The following is a 23,475-nucleotide window of genomic DNA, read 5'->3' as shown; positions in this document are numbered from 1 at the left end:
GTGGTCCAGAACGCATCGGGTCGGAGTTGGGAGGTGAGACTGGCTGCACAATAAATATATCAGATCGGACCCATCACTGGCACATTGCGGGTGCTTTTTAGCACCCACAATGTTTTGGGTGCGTTCCTAGGTGTGTGCCAGTGGTGAAGCACTGCTGGCACACACCTATGTGCAGCGGTGGGGTCCGTGGGGCAGGCAGCGAGGGGTGGGCAGTGGGGTCCCTGTGGTGCTAGGCAGTCAATCAGCGTGGTCCTTGCTGTGGGGTTCCTGTGGCGCTGGACAGTCAGTCAGCGGGGTCTGTGTGGCAGTTAGTTGGGAACTAAATAGCGCTATTTGCAGGGCGGGAAGCAGCTGCTGAATATGAAAACATATTTTCTCTTAGCCAATAAACGGCCGGCCAGTCTTTTCAAAATATGTTTTCACATAGCGCTATTTCGTTCCCAGCCGACACACGGACCCTGCTGACTGCCCAGCACCGCATGCGATTTATTGCATGTAAATTTGGCACATCAAGTGCCAAGAGCCTCCCGGGGGGCTCTCAAGGGCAAACTGGTCTGACTTGTCCTTAGGACAAGTCGGGCTAGTGTATGGGGGCTTTTAGGGTTCCTGAGGACCTAGTTTAAGAACCACTGTCCTAATCCTCCCATCTTCAACCCTAAACAACCTTACTCGCAGCCTAACCCTATCCCTCCCTCTAGTGCCTATTCCTTAAAGGAATCCTAGTCTTAATTACCATTGGGATCCGTCAGCATTGTAAGCATCAGGATTCCGCTGTCTAGATCCTTTCTACATTCTATCCTATTTTATTGATTCTGAAGCATATCATAAAACATTCAGATTTTTAATGATTTTATAAAATTACTCTAAACATGGGTAGAAGATACAGAGACTTGTTTTCAGCACATCAGGACGTGGACTATACTTTATGTAACTTCATTTAAAACTATGACTGTGCTATTAAATAAGGACTGCATCTGTCTTAATTGGGAATGATAATTTTCTATCAATATGGCTAAAAGAGCTTCAGTAATCGAATACTTGTATTTTGTAAATGTAGATGAAGAGGTAGATGAGAATAGTTCCTGTTAAGCTGGGTTCACACTGGAGTGATATCAGGCCGATTTGCCATTTCCTAACCACAAATCGCCTACATTACTCCATGTTTACGGGTGACACACTCCTGCTGTTGCTAGATTTCATGGGCTGCACAAATCTAGTGATATCACTGAAGGCAAGATTGTGTATTGTAGTTCCTTTATAAAAAATCTTTCTAATGTGTACGCAGAATCCGGGCTCAAGGGCAATCCATCTGATGTCGGAACGAATTCCCATTGCTCTGGTGATTTGGCTGATGTTGACTTTCTGGCAGTGTGTCTGGTCATGAATGTATAGGATGAAATTTAAATTTGTGCAAGTATAGTTTTCACTGGTTTGCAGTGTGTTGACTTTATAGAATGTTTAAAAATAAAGACCCACAAGAAAATTTATGATAAACGGACTGGAGTTGTTAGTCCTATGACTTCGTAGTTATTTAAGTCCTACATTTTTTTTTCCCCTCCAGGAAATCACATTAAAGCATGACCGATCCCTCCCAACTCACAAAGCAAAGCGCGTCTCTAGATATCGATGACAGCCAAGGAGATGATGGCTCAACACATAATGACACTTTCCCTTTATCTTCCTTGGCCAATCTGTTTGAGAATGAGGAGGGGACTGTACCCGCTGAGGGGAATCGAACTCCACAAGTTCATTCAGACGGCAAGCACAATCTCAGGATAAGGTTTCAAGGTGCTTTCAAAAAGGGCATTTCTACGCCAATGGATCTTCTGGAGTCCACCATCTATGAGTCATCAGTGGTACCAGCACCAAAGAAGGCACCCATGGACTCTCTGTTTGATTATGGAACTTATCATCATCATCCTACAGAAAACAGGCGCAGGCGAAAGAAGATACTTGTAGAGTAAGTAATTCAAATGTAATGAATGCAATTTATCAGGTATAGGATTGTGATTAAATGTAGCTCACACTTTCCATATATTAGAGTTAAAATTTTATTATTACACCTGTCCCTACATATTTTTTTTCACAGGCATCATTATAATTTTACACATCTGTTGCTTTACTTAACACTAAAACAAAACTTCTTAAATGTATCCAAAACCATCCAAGTGTAGTAATGCCGTACAGAACAATCTGTCCCTTAGTCAAGAGGTGCAGCCATAAAGTGCTGTATTAAATGTTCCAGAGGTATGTTAGAGGCTGTACTGTTAGCACTACAGTGCTTTTGAACTGTATCTAGTATTAGTGTATACAGGGGTTGATTCAGATTGGGGGCGGGCGCAAAGAGCAGTTTTCCAGAATCAGGGGTATGACAGCCCTACTTTGTTGGCTTGCTGAGGCCAGCAGTGGCATCTTTGGACTGAGATGCAAATAGCCGGTGTTTTCACACTGGGGCAGATGTATTAAGCCTGGTGAAGAGATAAACTGGAGATAAAGTGGAAGGAGATAACGCAACAGCCCAGAGGCGTACCTAGATATTCGTAGGCCTCATAGCAAATGTTTGTAAGGGCCCCCTATTTAGCAACTGATGGTGATAAATGTATGTAAAACATATTACTTAGACAGCAAAGATGGGCCCCCTTCAGCTCCGGGCCCCATAGCAGCTGCACCCCTTGCACCTATGGTAGTTACACCTATGCACCAGCCAATCAACTCTCAACTGTCATATTTTAAACACAGCTGATTGGCTGGTGCATTATCTCCTTTCAGTTTAGCTCCACTTTATCACTTTGCTAGGCCTAATACATCTGCCCCACTATGAGGGTTAGTCGGATTGGATTGCATGGCTGCTAATTTGCAGAGCACTGTGATCAGGTATAGGCCACCCAGAGTAAAATCCCACCCTGTGTAAGCCTGCCTACTGTGATTTAGCAGGAAAACCAATGCTTGGGCACACCTGCATTTTCCCCGACACTCCCAGAAAACAGTGAGTTACCACCCACAAATGCCGGCTTTCTTTTAATCAACTTGAATTAAAATGAGTAGCAGGATTTAATCACAGGTTGACCTTGCACATGCGTACTGCGAGCCGTACGAATTTGCACTTGTGCGATCAGGTCTGAATAACCCCCTAAGTTCCATTTTGCTTCATATGCGGCTTAACAGGTTTGTTCCGAACGTCTCTGGTCCACTGTGAGCAGCTTTGCAGGGAATAGGCAAACTTCATCTTGCCTTCGGGCAGCTGTGCACTGTAAAATAAAATATTCTAAATGTTTCCATTATTGTTGAGCATGGAACACAACACTACAGGATACTGTATATATCTTTACCAGAGAGTGGTACTGATTTATTAATGATAAGATATGTATATTAAATAATTGTTCTGTCAGGTCCTCGGCCACAGTACAGTATACCAGCTGCTGTAACCTAAGGCAGATTTATGTAGACTACATCTCTTCCTACACATACCTGCTGGATCCACCCTGCGGCGGCCTCTCGGGAAATGCCTGTATCTAGGTGGTTTTCTACATTCATTAGTCTCTGTGTATACAGTATGATCTCTAGCCTTTTGTGTGGGAACATTTCCACTAGTTGAAGAACAATGTTAATGCTCTCGATTATTTATGTGTTCCTTGCGAGGTTACCCCACTGACAAGTTCTTTTCCAGACCTCTATGGGCCTTATTGTGGACACCGGGCCAGAGCAGGATGTCTGCTCAGGGTGGGCGGTTGATGTCACATGATTTCAGCATCCGCCCCCTTTTCGGCCATCTCCAGGGGATGTTCGCAGACACATAACCTTGCATGTAACCAAGGGGGTGCGAGTGGTGCTGGCGTTCATCGGGGCGGGTCTGAATCAGGCCCATGATACAAGGGTGTAGATAGAATTCATACTACTAGAGGTGGCATTTCCTATTCTTTTTTAATTTTAGTTTCTAAACCAGCCCAAACTATTGTAGCTTAACAGTATTTATTCTATCCCTTTGCTCAGCCATAGTTATATGCATTATAACTGTTTTATGGTTTAATATATAGTAACACCGTATGCAACGGTCACAAACATTACATCATTAAGTAGTTGCGTCAAAACCAGCATTTTTCTCTGATCACAGATCTCTTATTACTGGTTCTCCGTTTCCTTCGTCACCTAGAGCTTCTGGAATGCTATACAGTAAAAGGTCACTTCTCTTATTATAGGCCACTAGAACAGAGTGGCCTGTATTAATCTACAGACAGCTGATCAGAGATTAGACTGATCCTTTTTTTTTCTACTTCTACATCTTTAATCATTGATTTTTTCATCATTTATCACTGCTTATCACAACCGGAACTGTAAGATCAGTCAGGGCGCCTAGTCCCCCAAGCATACTCTGGGCCCCCACACAAACTATCCACTGCCAAGGCAATAGAAAAAAAAGTGTTTAAAGGGTACATACATCTTTGTATCTGTTATAAAGAGGTGATTAGGTTTAAGTTTTTTACATTTTTTTGTGGCATTTCAAAGGATCACAGCCTACGGCGGTTATAGTAATAACCTCATTAATAGAAAAGGATTAAAAAAGGATGGTAGCTTCAAGCTTTAATGCCCAGCACTATTCAGATCGAGACCCTTTTTCTCACTCTTAAATTATCCTATATTCGGGCAGTAACACATATAGGGAAATTTACTAAGATTGAATCGGTATGAATATCCCATTCTTGGCCGGAAATTCTACATCAGCAAATTTACTAAACCTAAAATCTGTCCAATTTTGCTCATTTGCAAATAAATCACGGTCGACAGCGCAAGTACGAATCAATAGATCATTGCCCAAACTAGGCAGGTCTTTCCATAGGTTAAAGGACAACATGGCTAATTTACTATTAGTAGTATGAGCAAATTTGGCCATTAATTCAGCTCCAAATACGGATGGCAAATTGATCACCTTTTGCCATTCGAGTTTCCAGAAGCATACATGGCTCTGTGAGATACCTTCTGTATATAAAAAAAAAAAAAATCAGAGCCGGTCCTGGTTCCAAAAATACACGGAAAATTTGTCTAGTGGTTCCCCATATTTAAAGATCCAGCAACAGACTCTTGGACACAAATTGGTTCTCCTGACTGAGTGACATTTTTTGTGTTACGTTGTATTCTAAAAGATGTTTAATTCTATCTAGACATATACATTTAATAAGGCAGTTTGGTATGCCCTACAATATCAGGGATTCTTTTTAAATATCCATGGTTTTGTGATTCAGCTGGAAAGCACACTATATCATATTATATACCTGTACTATGGACACATAGAAATGAGATGTTGAAAATTTGATTAATAAATATATTGAAGGAGGACACCATAGTGCATTGGAACACCCACATCAGCATCTTAACAACCCCTCACTGTGTTTGTCCAATTCACTTATGTATATATTTTTATACTTCTCAATTGTATATGTAAAAATTAAATTTTTCTTTCTCTTGAATGTCCTTGATTTTTTTTGTCCAGTGGTAGCACACCGCAGATGCTCTAATATTTCAAATAGTTAAGATTTTAGAGCAATTAGGGGGCCTGCATAGATTAAGGAAATCGTTTTTAATACCATGTGGTCTTGTGCGACGAACCATACACAATAATTTCTCTCCGGTATGGAGAACAGCCAACCTGTTATAATCTCTCCTGTGCATTGCGTGTATGTGTTACTCTGACTACCCTGTACAAACCTTTCATGATTACTGCTCCCTTACAGGAAGGACAATCACACTTCCAAGACCCCGAGCCCTGACCCTCCTCCAGTCATCAGGATGTTCAATAGACACATTCTCTTTGACATTGTGTCAAGGGGCTCCACGTCAGAGCTGGAAGGATTCTTGCCTTTCTTGTTGGCACAAAAGAAGCGACTGACAGATGAGGAATTTCGAGGTTAGGTGCAGACATTAAATATTGTCCTGTGTATCTTTAACTTTGTAAGCATCCCATGGAGTATAGATGCATATTTACTAAGCCTTATAGAACAATTAAATATACCAGCCAGTTAGCTCATAACTCATGTTTCAGGCTGTATTTGAAAAAATGACAGTTATGAGCTGATTGGCTGGTATTTTATCTCTTGTCAAGATTTAATGAATAGACCCCATAATCTGCTGGAATTTTAAGCCTCTAATATAGGCAAATTCCAGACTACTCGTATGCTCAGGAAGCAATTTCAGTATAATCCACAAAAGTTCAGTGATGATAATTCAGTTATATGTAGTTTAATGCACCGTATAGTGTACATTTTATATACATAGTATAGTGTAAAGTGGGGAGTGATTGACATGAATGTTGTGTGTGGACTGAATTGAGTTTTTGATATTGGAGTGAGCAGACAGTATGTTGTAATACACTGACGTGGGGAATGGGTCACCTCTGTTTAATCTGGCCATTGGTACAATTTGGTCCGCAGCATGCTGGGCCCACTCCAATGTGTGGTGGCCAAATGTCTGGTTTGGTTTTCAGTTGCCGACACTCATAATACCCGTATGCTGAACTTGCCTATCTACTCTTATCTACTTTAGCATTAGTATTTTGTTGCATATATTTAATGAAACTTTTTTTTTATTTATTATTATTTTACATTCAGAGCCATCAACTGGGAAAACCTGTCTACCTAAAGCCCTGCTGAATTTAAATGGTGGGAAAAATGACACCATACCAATGTTGATGGATATTGCAGAGAAAACTGGGAATCTCCGTGAATTTCTCAACTCTCCTTTCCGCGATGTTTATTATAGAGGTTAGTCCAGAGTTCACCAAATTCAGATGACACCGAGATGTGTGCCGAGTGATCTGTGCAGAGGTGGGGCTTTGCCTATTGTTCATAAGCAAAGCCCTGTGATCTAGCAGGAAAGTCTGTCTCTGCAGGTGATAGCGATGCGTGGGACCAGACATCGCTGTCTCCCGGGGCTATACACACGGAGCGATCAGTGCTCCATATCTAAGCGATATAGTCAGATCTCTTAGAAATGGGCTAACGCCCCATGTGTATGCCCCTTTCAGATACTACGTCTGGGAGAACCTCAATATTTGTAGATACCTCCCCCACCTACTCGTCTGTGAAACCAGCTCTTTTCCCACAAGTATTGAATGATTAATATGCCCCACACAGTGGAAATCTGCTTGGAAAATAAAAACAGTGAATGAAGAAAAATTGTGGTACTTGTTTCCTAGCACGGCGCCCACGATTTTCATCTTATGCCATCATATCGATCGCATGCAATGCGATCAGACACGATTTTTAATTGTACAGGCACCCTGATGGGTGATTACTATGTTAAATGCACCCCCATTGTTAACACTACCCCCACTATCAACGCCAACCCGAAGCATGGCGAGCACAGCGGTACGCGTCCTCCGACCTTTTCATACCCGCACTATCCACATCTGCGTGGAGTTGTTTTTATATAGTGTGGCGAGCGCAGTGAGCCGCCGAGCCCGGAGCGTGGCGAACGGACGTTGATTATTTCACATGTATTCCGCGTCCCCTCGTGGGGCTCGCTGCAGTCGCCACACTTCGGGATCGGTGGCTCGCTGCGCTCGCCACACTATGTAATATCAACTCCATGCCGATGTGCATAGTGGGGGTATGAAAAGGTCGGAGGACGCGTACCGCCGCCCATCGCGGGCTCGCTGCGCTCGCCACGCTTCGGGTTCACGTTTATGGTGGGGGTGGTGTTAATAATTGGGGTGCATTTTACATAGTAATCACCCATCGGGGTGCCTGTACAATTAAAAACCGGGTCTGATATTAAAATTGTACAGTGCGGGTCTTACGACCTGAAAATCGGGTCCCATCGCATCCCACCGCATACCTTAATTAGTGGTATGCGATGGCATACGATGGGTGCCGTGCTAGGAAACAAGTACCAAAATTGTTGTGGTTTGTGTAATGTTAGATTTATAATCGCACATTAAAGTGAAAACAAGCACATTTTATGTTATGCTACTTTTCCTTGCCATTAGAACTACAGCATGTTTTCAGCTGCCCAACAAAAGTAATTGACAGGTCAAGACTCTCTAGTTCTAGTATGTGGATTCAGACCTCTTTGTTATGTGTAACATGCTGTTTGACTTTCTATCTTCTATGCCTGTCATTTTTGATACCTGAAAAAGCAAAACAACAACACTAACAAAATAAACCTATAATTTTGTTTCTGGAGTTTTTCTTTTTATAAAGAATGGCTCAAAAATACCTGTATAGATGTAACTTTGGTGTAGATAAGAAAATACTTATATATAGTCCATACTGGACTGGTGGGTGGAGGGAAACGTTTTACTTTCACTGCTTGGAAAAACAAAGCAATATATTTTGTTGCATCAGGACAGACCGCTCTTCACATTGCCATAGAGAGACGCTGTAAGCATTATGTGGAGCTGCTGGTGGAGAAGGGAGCTGACGTCCATGCGCAGGCCAGAGGGCGTTTCTTCCAACCCAAAGATGAGGGTGGATACTTCTACTTTGGTAAGTCCCATCTTGCTTGAAGACTACAGGTGTGTCCTAATACATCTAGCCTCAATACGCCCTGCAGGGTGAGATGCAAAATGATGCCTGAAGCTAGCAGTGTCACACATGACATGGCATTGCAAGAGGGGCTGTTTGACATTACTACAGCAAAGATGTATGAGGACATATCTGTAATTGTAAATCCTGTTTCTATGCTATTAATGCTATTTACCCACATTAATTAACCGCACACACCAAATGTTACATTGCATACCTCTCAACATTGGCTAGCCACTAAGAGGGACACATCGCACCCGACATTTTGGGGGTGTGGTCTAGCGGCAAGGTGGCATGACCTATTCATTCAAGGCCACTCCCCATTTTCGCCACTAGGTATGGCTAGCGGCTCTGTGAGCTGCTGGCTATGTCCCCAGCCCTTCAGGCTGCAGGGATAGACGCTGTGCACATGCGCACAGCGTCTATTCACGGGTGACAGGGGTTACATGGCTCCTAACTGCCATGTCACAGGCTGTGTTCGAAAATAATGATTAGGAGCTGGTTGGTTGGTCATTTCTCTCTCTCCACTTTATCAGGTACATCTGCCCCTGGGTGTCTTATGTGCAGAGACTTGGGCCTCTTTGTTTGCTGATCACTGAATAGTGTGCGTAAGATCTGCTATCTGCATGCTGTTTCTCTTCTCTCCAGTTGTATGTGTCTGTCTCGTTTTCTCTCACAGAACCACTAAAGAAATACATTCTGCTCTCCATATGACATTCACATCTTTCCATGAGTTTTATTTACTATATAAAAACATATAATTATGTGAACAGAGTTTAACACAGCCGGTGTAGAGATTGTGTACAGTAATTACAGTGTGATTCCCAATCTAGGTCACAATGTAATAGTAATGTGTGGCTTGTACGTCCCACCTCTAGTGTCCTTGGTATCTGGCTGACAGAAAATGGGAGGTATAGGGGCTAGCCCTAAAAAGCTGAATTTAATATTCAATTGCGACCGTTTTTGGCTGGTTTAAAGTCCTTTTCTGCTGATGCAGTTTCACTTCTTTTTAAAGTTGAAACTGCATCAGCGAAGCATTAAAAAAATGTATGCGATTTTTACATTTCTAATTACTAGCTGATCCACGTCTTTCAGCACATCATTCAATCAGCACTCCTTGAATAGGTCAAAGGTAAATTCGACCTAAAATGTTGAAAAGTGCTGTTTTTTTACCCACCAATGTCTAGGTTGACAACATATAGTTGACATGGTGAAAAGGTAACAAAAGCAGTATGCCCATATGGAAATAGTCCACACATGAAAAGGTCAACATGGGTTTTTTGCAGTTTTTTTTTTATCTTTTCATTTTTGGTGAAGTGTTTTTCAAGCTCGGAGCTAGGCGCCTGACCCGAAGCACAGCGAAACCTTAAGTGGGGATCTATGTGCTCAAGTGTCAACATTGACACCAATCAAATGTGAAAATGTCAAGCTTTTATTTGTCTACTTTTTCCCAGTGTGGACTTTTTTCATGTTGATCTTTTGGGATCACTTTACACATTGTCTACGTTCTACCCAACACCCATGTCCTTAGTGGATTGGTCCACATAGAAGCTACAAACTTTCATATGTACTGTGCATGTATATAAATGTATAACCTAACGACCTATTGCTATTGAGCTTTTTATAACTAGTACATGCGTATTTTGGAATAGGATTGCTGACTTCCCCCTATTGTTTTCATTACTATAATCTGCATTTTATAATTCTGTTCTTTGTAGTAATGACTTTTCATGGCATCTTAAATGGTTTTTATTTTAGTGTATTTATTAAAGGTCACAACAGTATACAAGAACAGGAAGACCATGTACACTCATTGAGTAAATAGAACAAGAGGGAAAGGAAAGTTTGGGAAAAGGACACAAATAGAATAGTCAGTGAGAGAGGAAGAAAGAAAGGGGTGGGGGTGGAAAGAGAGTATTAACTGAAGGGGGAAGTAGATTAAAAGTACCTTCAGATGCCCCAAAACTTGTTGAGATTCTTAAGAATGCTGTTCATGAATTCCAAGCAATCTTACAGCTGCTCACTCAGAGTTTGATTTGTGTATGGCTGCTTGGATGGCCAGAGGTAGAAGAAAACTGTAGGTTTTAATGGGATTGTGGTTTGGAAAAATATGAAAATGTTGTTATTATTAAGTATTGGTACAAATATTTAGTAGGATATGAAAACTAGATTGAATTGCAGAGAATAGGGAGAAAGAGGAGTCAGGAGTCATCATTTAGGAAGGTAGTAAAGGCTATTCTATAACTGCATATAGGGTGAGGCCAGAGGGTAAATTCCAGAGAACTGAACAGCAGAATGATGGCAGAGGGATGTGGAGCAAGGCCAGAAAGTAAGAGGTTTTGGGAGAATTTTCCCAATTTGTTAAATCGGCAATCAATTACATAGCAAAATCGACCTGGTTTTTCAGTGTTAATGATTTCCGTTTAAACAAAATGGGAAAATTCACCCAAAGCCTCTTACTTTCTGATTCTCACACCCTATTACATTTGACCCCTTAAAGTTAAGCTTCTGTTTTAGCAAGGTTGATCTCCTACCAAGAGAAATGTCGATATTGTTAAAGTTTAGACAGGGTGGAGGGGAGTCAGTTGAGCAGATTTGTGAGGAATAATAATACATCATCTGCAGTTTTCGTGAATATTTTATTTATATATTGCTCTAACTTTCTCATCAGAACTTGTTCTAAACATAGGTGTCCCCCAGGGGTGTGTCTTGAGTCCCTTTTTGTACTCCTTGTACACTTCAGAGTGTTTTTAAAAATTCAACTTCATTGTTCAATTTGCTGATGATACCACAGTAGTTGGTTTGATAAGGGGGAAGAGAGGAAGGAGAGGAGTTATAGATTGGAGGTGCAGCAATTGATTAATTGGGGAGAGGTTAGTCACTTACTCCTAAACTAGGTGATTCATCGGGCCCTACGGGCGCTCTTCACACCGTCATAAGGGGCTGCGCCCCCTTAATTTGTGAACATTTGTATATGAGAAAGATGGTTAGAATTGTATGAAAGATGCCTGTATTGCAACTTGAGTTATAGGTGAAATGTGTTAAATAGAGAGCATATGATTTGGAAGGGGGGGTGTATTGTTTTGTTTAATTAAAAAGCGGTTACAGAGTAAGATGTACATTGATAGTGTGGATGGTACAGTGACATTTGTGGGTGTGGGGGGGCTGTGTGTGCATGTTGTTTAGGTGTGTGTGCGTGCAATAGTATAGTAGGGTGTTTTTGGGTCAGCGGCTCCCCACTGGCGGAGGTCACGACACAGGAAAACAGGAGGCTGGGTAGTGATAGGGGTGTGTGGACATAAGGGGGACTAAAGAGGAGGGTGGGAGATACTGTGCAGCTTCTGCCAGTGGGTGAGGGTCCAGTGTGGCAGTACAGGATGGTGGCCCTGAGTCAGTGTCTCCTCCTACTGGGTGGGAGTTAGGGTACATGAGAGCAGGAGGCTGGGCTATGAGGCATGATAGGGGCATGTGGGCAAAACAGCGTCAGCGACTCCCCAGTGGTGGAAGTTACGGTTCAGGAGAGCAGGAAGCTGGGTAGTGATAGGGGTGTGTGAGTATACGGGGGACTAAAGAGGGGCTTAGGGGTGCCGTGAATTGTGGGAGGGGCGTGGGGGTTGCCGTGAATCAAGGGAGGGAGGGGGCGCAGGTGTCCGCGAATCGCGGGAGAGGGCGGGGGTCCGCAAAGCGTGGGAGGGGGCGTGAATTGCGGGAGGGGGGTTGCGAATTGAGGGAGGGGGGGGTGTGCGGGGGGTGACGTGAATTGTGGGAGGGGGCGTGAATCGTGGGGGGGGGTGCGCGGGGGGTCCGTGAATTGCGGGAGGGGGGGGCACGGGGCGCGATAAATCACCTAGTTGGTTATATATTCTTGTAGAAGGATGGTAGGATGTTGCTGTCATTCAGAATGCATTTACATAAACAGTAAAAGTAGCAGTAAAAGATCTGACTTAAAACACCTACAGTAAAACAGAACAGGTGTTATATATTATACAAAGAATTGGTTGATGATGTGTAGGTTGACGCGCACATAGTTGTCACTGTAAAAAAATTGGTACAAGAAAAAATCAACACAGAAAGGTCAACACATGTAAATGTTGACATAAGTGTGGCACTTCATTGGTGTCCATGTCGACACATGAGAATGAATATGAAAACATTAAAAAAAGAAAAATAAATCTTCAAATACTCATGTCAACCTTTTTCATTGTCGACCATAGCCGTGTCAGTGTTTTGCATGTGCCATTTAATCCTGGGGTTGCCGTGAATCGCGAGCGGGGGTGGGGGGGGGGGAGGAAGTGAGGTGTGTCCGCGAATCACGGGAGGAGGGGTCGTGGGTGGATGCCGTGAATTGCGGGAGGGGGGGTCGCGGGGGGTGTGGGTGCCGCGAATCGTGGGAGGGGGGGACGCGGGGGGTTGCAGTGAATCGTGGGAGGGTGGGTCGCAGGGGTGGGGGGTTGCCGCAATGACAGGGGGGGGATCGCGGTAGGGGGGGTCGCGGGGGTGGGGGGTACCGCGAGGAAGGGGGGGCCTGGGGGGTTGGCACAAATCGTGGGAGGGGGGGTCGCGGGGTGCCACGAATCGCAGGAGGGGGTGTGTCACGGGGTGGGGCCGCGAATCGCGGGAGTCGCCGCGAATTGGGGGGGGTGCTGTGAATCGCGGGAGGGGGGTCGACGGGGGGTGCCGCGAATTGCCTCAAGAAAAAATCTACACAGAAAGGTCAACACATGTAAATGTTGACATAAGGGTGGCACTTCATTGGTGTCCATGTCGACACATGAGAATGAATATGAAAACATTGAAAAAGTGAAAAATAAATCTTCAAAAACTCATGTCAACCTTTTTCATTGTCGACCATAGCCATGTCAGTGTTTTGCATGTGCCATTTAATCGTGGGGTTGCCGTGAATGGGGGGGGGGGACACATTGCTCTGTTTCTGGACTTTCTTCTTAATTTATGGATTACCATCACCTGTGCTTAAACAACTTTCTTATCAATTACCCTGTTTAAAACAGGTGATGACAATCATAAATTAAGATGGAAGTCCACAAACAGAGCATTCTGTCCCTCCTGGAGAGGGTCATGTTGGGAGGTATGGAGGGGCGGGGCGCTCACCTGGTGTGTCTGGTGAGAAGCTGTGTCTTTGCTGTGTAACATGGAGAGGGCTGGTTCTCTGTCGTGTGAGTCAGTCATGTGAGTCAGAGGCTCAACCCAGCGTTACAGCTTCAGACACACTTTGAGTGACAGATGTAGCCAAATATATAAGAGATGGTAAAAAGACAAAGGAGGTGGTCATAGATTTTAGAAGATCCAGAAGATGCAGACCGCTGGTTTTAAATGGTGAGGAGGGTTACTAATACTACATTTTTGGGGATTACATTTACTGAAGATCTGTCTTGGTCCTCACATACTGCTATAGCAGTTGCAAATGCTCAGTTGCACTTTTTTTTATGCAGAGACTGCGAGCAGCAGGGTTATCTAGGCCAATACTTATGAATTTCTATTGTGTAATCGAGAGTCTTTTGACTTATGCCATTGTGGTATGGTATGGGAATTCTAAGTGCTCTGATCGGAGATCCCTAGACAGGATAGTCAAGGATGCAGAAAATGTCATTGTCCAACCCTTGCCTAGGATGGCAGACTTTTTTTTTTTAAAGTGGAAAAGCTAAGGCTAATAAAATTATTTTAGATTTTAGGCATCCTTTTTATTCTCTTTTCTCCCTGTTGCCCTCTGAAAAACATTATAGGTGCTTTGGTTGCCATACTAGTCGGTTGCAGAATAATTTTTTCCCATCTGTTATTTTGAGTGGGGTATTCAATCACCGGCGACCATCTCCCCACGGGGGAGATGCCCGCCGGGCCCTATTCAATGCTATCTTCCCCGACCGCACTGAACAGGGTATCTCGGCAGTACGAGCCCGACTTCACAAGCTGTCAGGCTCATTCTGCCGAGAACGGCCGTGAAGTGATGAGCTGCCGGCTGCAGCTCGCCTCTTCCCGACCGCAACTCACGGCCACGCCTCCTTCTCAACCCACTGCAGGCAGGACATTGAATCCTGCTTGCGTGTTCTCGGTCGAGCTGACCTAGAATGGGACAGAGTCACGGCGGTCGAGCAAGCTCGACCGCCGTGACCTCCAGATTGAATCCCCCCTTAAGTATGAATTGTAGTATGTGAATTGTGAGTACTTCTTTCTCTCTCCTTTTTCTTCCTTGGAATTTCACTTATGCATTTTTTTTATGTTGCAGGGACAATAAATGATTTGATTGTAAGTTATTTAAAAAAACACCTGTTTTTCTTGTTTTGGTGTGATAACCACCAGCTACCATCTATATGGGCCTCTCTTCTCACCTGTGTTCATTCATCTCTATCAATGAAAACCTGCCCCTGGTAGCATGCGGACAACTCTTTTGCTTCCCTACATTAGCTGTAATGTGTACTGAAAATTGTGCTGCTAATCGGTACCTGTGCTGTTTATTTTTCAGCTACTGTTCTGTTTAGTTCTGTGTACCCAGTATTGTTCTAATGCATGCCATATATATGATGCTGTGAACCATTTGTGGTACCTTAGAAATAAAATGTAATAATATAACCAGTGCAGTAAGCCCATGGGTAGTTTTGGGGAGTTACAATATAACCATATAATGCACAATCTGAAAAGTAATACATTTTCTTACTCTGTTACTATATATTGGATTAGGGTTACCACCTAGTCCCTTTAATTCCGGACACATATTAATTACACAGGTTCTGTGGCTGGCTGACTTCAAGACTCCACTTCACCTGATTTTAAACTGCCACAGAACCTGTGTAATTAACATGTGTCCGGAATTAAAGGTCCTAGGTGGTAACCCTATATTGGATGAACTCTGTGCTCTTCATTTGTGGTGTGCTGGCCTGGTCTTCAGATGCACACAGTCCAGCGTTTGCACAGGTCACAGAACAGAGAGACTTGTTTGGTGATAAAAGGATAGTTATTCCGCCTTCCCGTCATGCACATAAATGATGAGAAATTCAGGATACATTAGGCAATGCACCCAATTTCACTCCAGACAATACTTATGTGTGTTCCGCTTTATATGTTCACATGAAACGCATTGCTTCATAAATATAGCTTTGCGCTACTTTGTTTAACTTATCTACACGCGGACCATTTCCATCCCTGTCTGTCATATTTAACAATGTGTGGTTTTATTTAGACATGTTTAGTGTATTTAGTTGTCATTATATGACATTCTTGAATACCTGTGTGCATAATGCCATGCTATATAATGATCTCAACACAAAGCAGGAAAGGGTTGCACTGCGGAGGGCTTAAACTGCGTCCGACTCTCAATTAGGCCCTATGATGAAGGATTCGGTCCCTTTCAAAATTCCCCTAACTTGTCAGGTCTGTTTCTTTTGTATCATCAATATATTTTATTGAAGTTTTGTTCCAATAAACATGGAAAGGCAGGGATTAAAAAACAAACAAAAGAGGAATGGTGAAAGGGAATCTGATACAAAATCCACCTTCACAATAATGAATTGTAAATCCATACCAAAGTAGCACTAGTAAATACATAACATAATAATAAATCAATAATATACACTATACAATATACACTATAAAATTATATGCTGTACTCTAAGAATTAATTAGAGAACCAAGGATATCAGGCTGTTTTCTATAAGTTTTTTTAGACTTTTTTTTTATTCCATCTGTTCCTGGTAGCAGAAATGCCAAATATGGTCCTATCGGTTGCCAGAAATGCAGAGTAATAAGCCCTGATTTGTAATGCCCAGAAAGGTAATACAAGAAAGATAATAGTAATACCCATCAGGGTAGACCTGAAGAGCAACAGTACAGTATTCATTAGCCTTGCCAACCATGAGGGCATACTTGTCCTCTTCTTTTTAGCCACCTCAGGTTATAGAGCAAAAGGCACACCTTCATCTTTTTCAAATGGTCAATCAGCAACCTAGAGACATGTCTGGACTTGGTGTACCTAGAAGTGACTCAGAAATCCCAGGCGTTACCGGGAAATTCTAGACCCTTGCCAGATACTTTATGATTGAACCACTGACAGTAATGAGGTGGACAGGATAATTTTTTGTAATAATAACCAGAGATAGAAAAAAATGTCAGTATAACCGTAGGACAAATCTGTAGTATAGTAAGTAAATTGTAAAAGAGTGTGTGTGTGTGTGTGTGTGTGTGTGTGTGTAATATATATAATTTATTTATTTATTTACAGAGATATAGAACTGCTGTGTCTGATGCACATTTCCATGAGGTGCCTGGGGTTGCTGTATGCTAATGTTATATATATTTTATGCTGGTCAGCCTTTCCCTTGCTTGCACAGTGCTGGTTTATAGTGTTTCCTGGTCAGGAAGTGAGTGCCCAGAACATAAATACAAACTGAGCCAGCGTGTCCTGCAGTAAGGGAGTTCCTTGAATGTGAACAGGCAGATTATATTCTCACTAATGACAACATCGACAGTCCACAGAGGCTTGTTGTGAGAATACCAAGGGCCCTTTCATTCACGAAAACCAGGCAAATAACTGTTTAATTGGCATCTCTTCATAAGCAAATATGATGAAACTGGAAAGACAGAATTTGTATATTGAGGTAATGAAGCCACACAAAATGTACACATTTAGATCCTGAAGGCAGAGTTTGGAACAAAATAGGAGCAAATTCAGTGCCTTATTCACCTCATCCAGAGTTTAACTAGAGTTATATGCTCCTACTATACTTTGCAACTGCTCATCGTTAATATTATTTTTAGCGTTTATCAGGGGAAGTTAAATTTATCATCGCAATCCACTCACAATTTGACGGAAAGGAAGTTGTGTTTGAGGTGGTGACTTGCCATTTTCTGAAGTGTCAGAGAAAATGCATGCGTGCCCAGGCGTTTTAAGGGAGGGTATGTGACGTCCGCTCTGGCCTCGATCACCCGGTCTCTGACGCAGAGTTCTGGAAGGTCAGACTTACACTTGTACAGACTGGGAAAATCATTCAGTGGTGAGTGAGTTGCGTATGGATGTGGGATTGCCAAATTTTCCCAATTCAGACACAGATTTACACAGGGCAGGTTTTCACTCTGTCTGGGTGGATTCAGTATTGAATCCCGGCGGTCGGGATCTCGGCGTTCAGAATCCCGACGACGAAATGCCGACAAGGGGGGGACGTGGATCGCCCCCCCTTGCGGGCTCGCTGCGCTCGCCACGCAGCGGGCACACTAATTTATTCTCCCTCCAGGGGTGTCGTGGACACCCCAGGAGGGAGAAAGTGTCGGCATTTCGGCGGTCGGGATTCCGGCGTCGCGATTCTGAACGCCGGGATCCCGACCGCCGGGATATTAACTGCATCCCGTCTGGGTGGCAGCTAATCCCTTGCAGTCATCTGCAAATTTGCAAATGAGCGATCAGGTCTGAATCAGGCCCTATATCATGTTGTGGACAATCTGAAAGACAAGTTTAAGTGCTGGCCATGCCTACACTAGCAGCAAGCCACTCACCACAACTTGTGCGCAAAATATTTAATGGAGAAGTAAATGTATATAATATCAGCTCACATGTAGAGTGTTGCAGATTTATGTGGCTGGACTGCCCCTATCCATAACATATAACTATTTGTTTCCTAACAGTCATCACCAGAGTTCATCTGTACCAGCCCTACGCTTGACTATGTAATTCATGCGTACACACAGTACAACTCTGCATAGCATCAGTACAGTCAACACAGGGTTTTCTTATGTATGAACTGTGTTATGGTTCTAACACTAATGGTTATAGTCGCTGCCAGATAGGCCATAGGGTGTACATGGGAGATCCCCAGTAGGCTGGGGTATAGAAAACACCTTGTTTGTTGGCCCCACCTCTCGCATGACAGACAGCCCACCGCACTCATTGAGTGCTTGTTCCCCATTAATTCTGTATCCTATCTCTTGCAGTTCAGTAACGCTGCCATCCAGTGATGCTGCCATGACAACACAGCATGCTGCACCTCTGGAGCAGCCCACGATGTGTCTCTTCTACAAAAGTTTCCAGGCACACTTTCAGTTCCCAAGCCACCCCTGCTTCTAGGCATAATCCGTGTGAACTAAGAAAAGTTGGATGCTGCTACTTATTTGGCAATTTTCCAAAGTTGTTTATAAGCTCTAGATATGTCCCATTTATTTTAATGATGCTTTGTATTTAGGGGGGATTTTGAATCTCTTGCTATAAAGTGAGTTCAGTCCCATCCCAATGTTTTAGGGACTGCGCATGGTCTATTATGCGCATGTGATGCTGCCCTTTGTGAATGGCTTTGGCAACTTGCATAGTCAGTGACTGTACGGATGGGTGTCGTGCAGCATCTCAGGCACTCGGTAAGCTGCGATCTTCACAGCTTACTGAACCAAACGGAATCAGCCCTTTAGTTATTTCTGCTGCATGCCGTTTATTCTCCTATGTCCCTTGGTATTGTCATCTTTTTCCTGCCACTCCTGTGTCTGACTTACATCATCTGTGTGTGCTGTTACACCTGAGTGAGTTCTAAAGCAAATCTGCTAACTAAGAAGGCTTTCTCCATTACCTCCTAGGCTGGTTGTTACCTCCTAGACCTATACATAATGGGAGTTTATTTAACCAGTCTTCATAATGAGAAATCACCTGACCATTCAACAGCATAGATGTTCTAGAAGGAACAATCCATAAACAAAGACCTCCATGTAGTTATTATAACATAAGGCTGCCATCAAACACTGGGGTCTTACAAAATATACTCCATCAGATTTTTGGGAACAGGCTTATATTAGCCATCATAAAGCATATGCTGTATATGCATGCGTGCAGATATTATGCAAACATCCACTTCTAATGACATATAGACCTGCCATTAAGCTGTCAATTAAGACACCTGCATACAGTCCCCAGAGCAAGGGGGGAAGGGGAAGGGGGGGGGGGGGGGGGTTGTGAAGCCGCTGGTAGCGTTACCACAGCAGCAGTGTGGTGACACCTGAGCATGCAGGATACATTTTACAATACACCAGGGTTAAGTATAAATAAAGTGTTATGCAACATTTTAGAAATCAAGGCAAATTATGTATGGTACTTGTTTCCTAGCACGGCCACAATCTGGAGTAATCGTGTCCCTTAATTAAGGGACACGATTACCCCCGATGGACCCGATTTCTTTTGAAATCAGGTCCATTTTGCCGGCTAGGATACAATATCGGGGGCATCGCGTCGGTCGGGACCATTAACATTGGTCCCGACGCGACCGACGCGATGCCCCCGATATTTCCATAGGCTTCAATGTTAAAAAATATTTTAACATTGAAATCTTGTCGGGAAAGTTAAAATATCGGGGGCATCGCGTCGGTCGGGACCATTAACATTGGTCCCGACGCGATGCCCCCGATTTTTGCATAGGCTTCAATGTTAAAATATTTTTTAACATTGAAATGGTGAAAAATTGTGAAAAAATGTGAAATGGGCCAATATGACCCATTTCACATTATAGATGTCCCCGTCGTCACCCCATGATAGACGCCAACCCGAAGCGTGGCGAGCGCAGCGAGCCCGCGAGGGGCGGCGGTACGCGTCCTCCGACCTTTTCATGCCCTACTATCCACTAGGGCGTGGAGTGAGAATATAATAGTGTGGCGAGCCACCGAGCCCGAAGCGTGGCGAGCGCAGCGAGCCCCGCGAGGGGACGCGGATACCTTCACAGTTATACGCGTCCCCTTGCGGGCTTCACAGGTGTCCGTGGCGACGCGGACACCTGTGAAGCCCGCGAAGGGACGCGTTTACCTGTGAAGGTATCCGCATCCCCTCGCGGGGCTCGCTGCGCTCGCCACGCTTCGGGCTCGGTGGCTCGCTGCGCTCGCCACACTATTCTATTCTCACTCCACGCCCTAGTGGATAGTAGGGCATGAAAAGGTCGGAGGACGCGTACCGCCGCCCCTCGCGGGCTCGCTGCGCTCGCCACGCTTCGGGTTGTCGTCTATCGTGGGCTGGAGTTTACGCGCTTACATTTGGGGGGGTTGGGAATTTTTTTCATTTAATCCAATGTAAAATTGGGTCCCAGGGACCCAATTTACATTGGATTCAATGAAAAAAATCGGGTCCAAAATCGGTCGGTAGCGTCGATCGCATCGCATGCGACCAAATCGCATGCGATGCGATCGACCCGATTTTTCCGACACGACCACCCCGATCTAAATCGGTGTTGCCGTGCTAGGAAACAAGTACCTTATGTATTTTTTGTTTAACACTGTGCACAGTGGGGTCAACTTACTAAGATGGGGGTTCTGTTGAAGATGGGATGTTATCCATAGATTCTACTTATTTATTTAGCACCTTCTAGAAGATAATAGATAATAGGTTGCTATGGGAGACATAATCCTTCAATCGAACTCCCAATGTTCCACATTTTTGCTGAATCAAATGGAATATTTCCTTCTATTGTATGCATGTGTGATACATTAATGTGTGTGTGTGTGTGTCTGTCTGTGTATGTATGTATGTATCTGTGTGTGTGTGTGTGTGTATCTATCATACATACATAAAAACACAGCTTTTCTGGAACGTGTAAAGTATATTCCGTCTTAAGACCACCAAATGGATGATTGGTGAAAGATAAATCCATAAATATAACATGGTGTGTACTGCGTGTTTTTTTTTTTCTAAAACTATTTTACATAGGACATTTTATAATATAGTGTAGATAACCTTATAAGGAACACATTGGTCACATAAAAAAATATACCACAATGGGTTTGTAAAGGTAAAAAAAAAAAACACAAATTCAAGATAAAAAAACATAAGTAGTCCATAGAGAGGGACAGATTGGGAGTCTCTTAAAAAAAAAAAGAAGGAACACACTGTTATATTTATGGTTTGATCTTACACTTTCCAGATTTGTGTTTTTATTTTTATTTCACCTTTGGGTGATATACAGTATCACCTCTTCTTCTTCTTTTTTTTTTATACCTTGATTTGTGTTGTTTCCCAGCATACCACTTTATTTTATAAGGTGCTACCACTCACACATTTAGTGACTAGTGTACATACATACATACATACATACATACATACATACATACATGCATACACAGGATTGTGCAAGAGTTTTGGGCAGGTGTGGAGAAAATGTTGCAAAAGTAAGAATGCTTTCAAAAAGTGTTCATAGTTTTATTTTTTTTTAATTAACAAATTGCAAACTTTAAAGGGGGTATTTAATCCCCCGCCGCTATTTCCGACAGGGGAAATGGCGGTGGGTACCTATTCAATGCTGACTTTCCCGACAGCATTTAACAGGCATCTCGGCAAAACGAGCCCGACTAAAATAGTAGTTGGGCTCGTTTTGCCAACAACGGCCGTGGATTGTCAAGCTCACGGTCAGATCTCGATGTTCCACTGCCAGTTCTCGCGGGCATGCCCCCTTTTCGGCACTCGGCAGGTGGGACGTTGAATCCCGCCTGCCGATTTGCTGTTGATCGGGCCGAGAATGGGACAGGGTCATGTCTGTCGGAATGTCCTGACAGTCGTGACCCGGGATTGAATATCTAAAATATGAAAAGAGCAATCCAAATCAATATTCCTCATTGGAGGTATGGTTTTTTGACCACAATTCTTCCATGAAGACCACTTCTTGCCAGACTTCTCAAAACAGTAGATGGTTGTAAATGGGTCTCACTTGTTTCTTTCTACAAGTTCTGATCTGATCAGATATCTGGGGTGAGATTTAATAGGATTAGAGATTCAGAAAGTGAGAGATTTGGGAAGAAATCTCCAGTTTTTTTAAAGTGGCAATCATTTACACTGCTTAACCAGTTTGATGTTGAAGTGTAAATGATTGCCGCTTTAAAAAAAACAGGAGATTTCTTCCAAAATCTCTCACTTTCTGAATCTCTCATCCTATTAAATCTCACCCATGGTTTCTGTTTAAGGCCTGTACAGTGTATGGAGTAATTATACCAGGGTTGCAAATTAATTTCATTTGTAGACACAACCAAATTGGAATGTGCAAAGGAGCAGGAAGGAATGTCTGAAGTAGTTAGGAAAAGTAATGAGGAATGGTTGTGCAGAAACAATTATGCTATTGGCTCCTGCTTTTGCACACTATAAATGAGCTTCTTGCAAACTATAATACATGCATTCTCATAGAGTGTATTTGTAAATGTGTTTTTGTGTCTTTGAACATGATCTAATAATGGTTTCTTGCTGCACTTAGGTGAACTCCCTCTATCACTTGCGGCTTGCACCAACCAACCTCACATTGTGCACTACCTGACAGAGAATGCTCACAAGAAAGCAGACTTACGTCGCCAGGACTCAAGGGGCAACAACGTGCTGCATGCGTTGGTTGCTATTGCAGACAACACACGAGAGAATACCAAATTTGTTACCAAAATGTATGATCTTCTAGTTATCAAGTGTGCCAAACTGTACCCAGACTGTAGCCTGGAGGCGATATTGAACAATGATGGTATGTCTCCCCTAATGATGGCAGCAAAAATTGGCAAAATAGGGGTGAGTAGTCACATTGTTAAAGAGGCTCCATATCTCCATGAGTTACCACAAGCTGTGCCACCTTGTCAGAATAAAAGCCACCAAGCACAAATAATCAGCTAACTTTCTGCTCCCTTTAATAAAAGAAATGTTCCGTATTGGCGATGGGTAATATGCAACCCTGCAGCTATTGGGGGAGTACACATCCCAGCATACACTAAAAAAGTTTTAGCATCGCCAAATAGCAAATCTGTGGCAGGACATTTTGGGATGTATAGTGGTACAGCATCTGGGGCAGTGGCGTAACAGGTGCCACTGCTTACCTGGCGCCCACACTTACTCATTGCCTCCCCACCACCACGGGGTCTGTGTGGGCTGCACTGCTTTCGTTACCTGCAGATCTACTCGTCCCAAGGGCTTCTCCTGCTGCTAATGAAAAATGGCCCTCACAGAATGCCCTCCCTCTTACAGCAGGCAGTT

The 23,475-nt window shown here is 43.4% G+C and overlaps 1 protein-coding gene across 2 annotated transcripts in view; it reads left to right on the top strand.

Annotated features, from left to right (window-relative positions):
- Nucleotides 1-23,475, top strand: part of TRPV4 (transient receptor potential cation channel subfamily V member 4) — an 84,902-nt gene that overhangs the window by 29,319 nt on the left and 32,108 nt on the right. For both annotated transcript variants that reach the window (XM_083146212.1, XM_083146220.1), the window contains exons 2-6: nucleotides 1,562-1,960; nucleotides 5,727-5,899; nucleotides 6,600-6,752; nucleotides 8,337-8,477; nucleotides 22,718-23,016. In XM_083146212.1, coding sequence (XP_083002338.1) covers nucleotides 1,578-1,960; nucleotides 5,727-5,899; nucleotides 6,600-6,752; nucleotides 8,337-8,477; nucleotides 22,718-23,016 — 1,149 coding nt within the window. In that variant the 5' untranslated portion in view covers nucleotides 1,562-1,577. The remainder of the gene's footprint in view (nucleotides 1-1,561; nucleotides 1,961-5,726; nucleotides 5,900-6,599; nucleotides 6,753-8,336; nucleotides 8,478-22,717; nucleotides 23,017-23,475) is intronic.

Source organism: Crinia signifera, chromosome 1 (assembly GCF_055691185.1).
Source record: "Crinia signifera chromosome 1, ASM5569118v1, whole genome shotgun sequence".
Classification (NCBI taxonomy): domain Eukaryota; kingdom Metazoa; phylum Chordata; class Amphibia; order Anura; family Myobatrachidae; genus Crinia; species Crinia signifera.
Note: the sequence above shows the minus strand (reverse complement) of the source record. Positions and strands in the feature narration are given on the sequence as shown.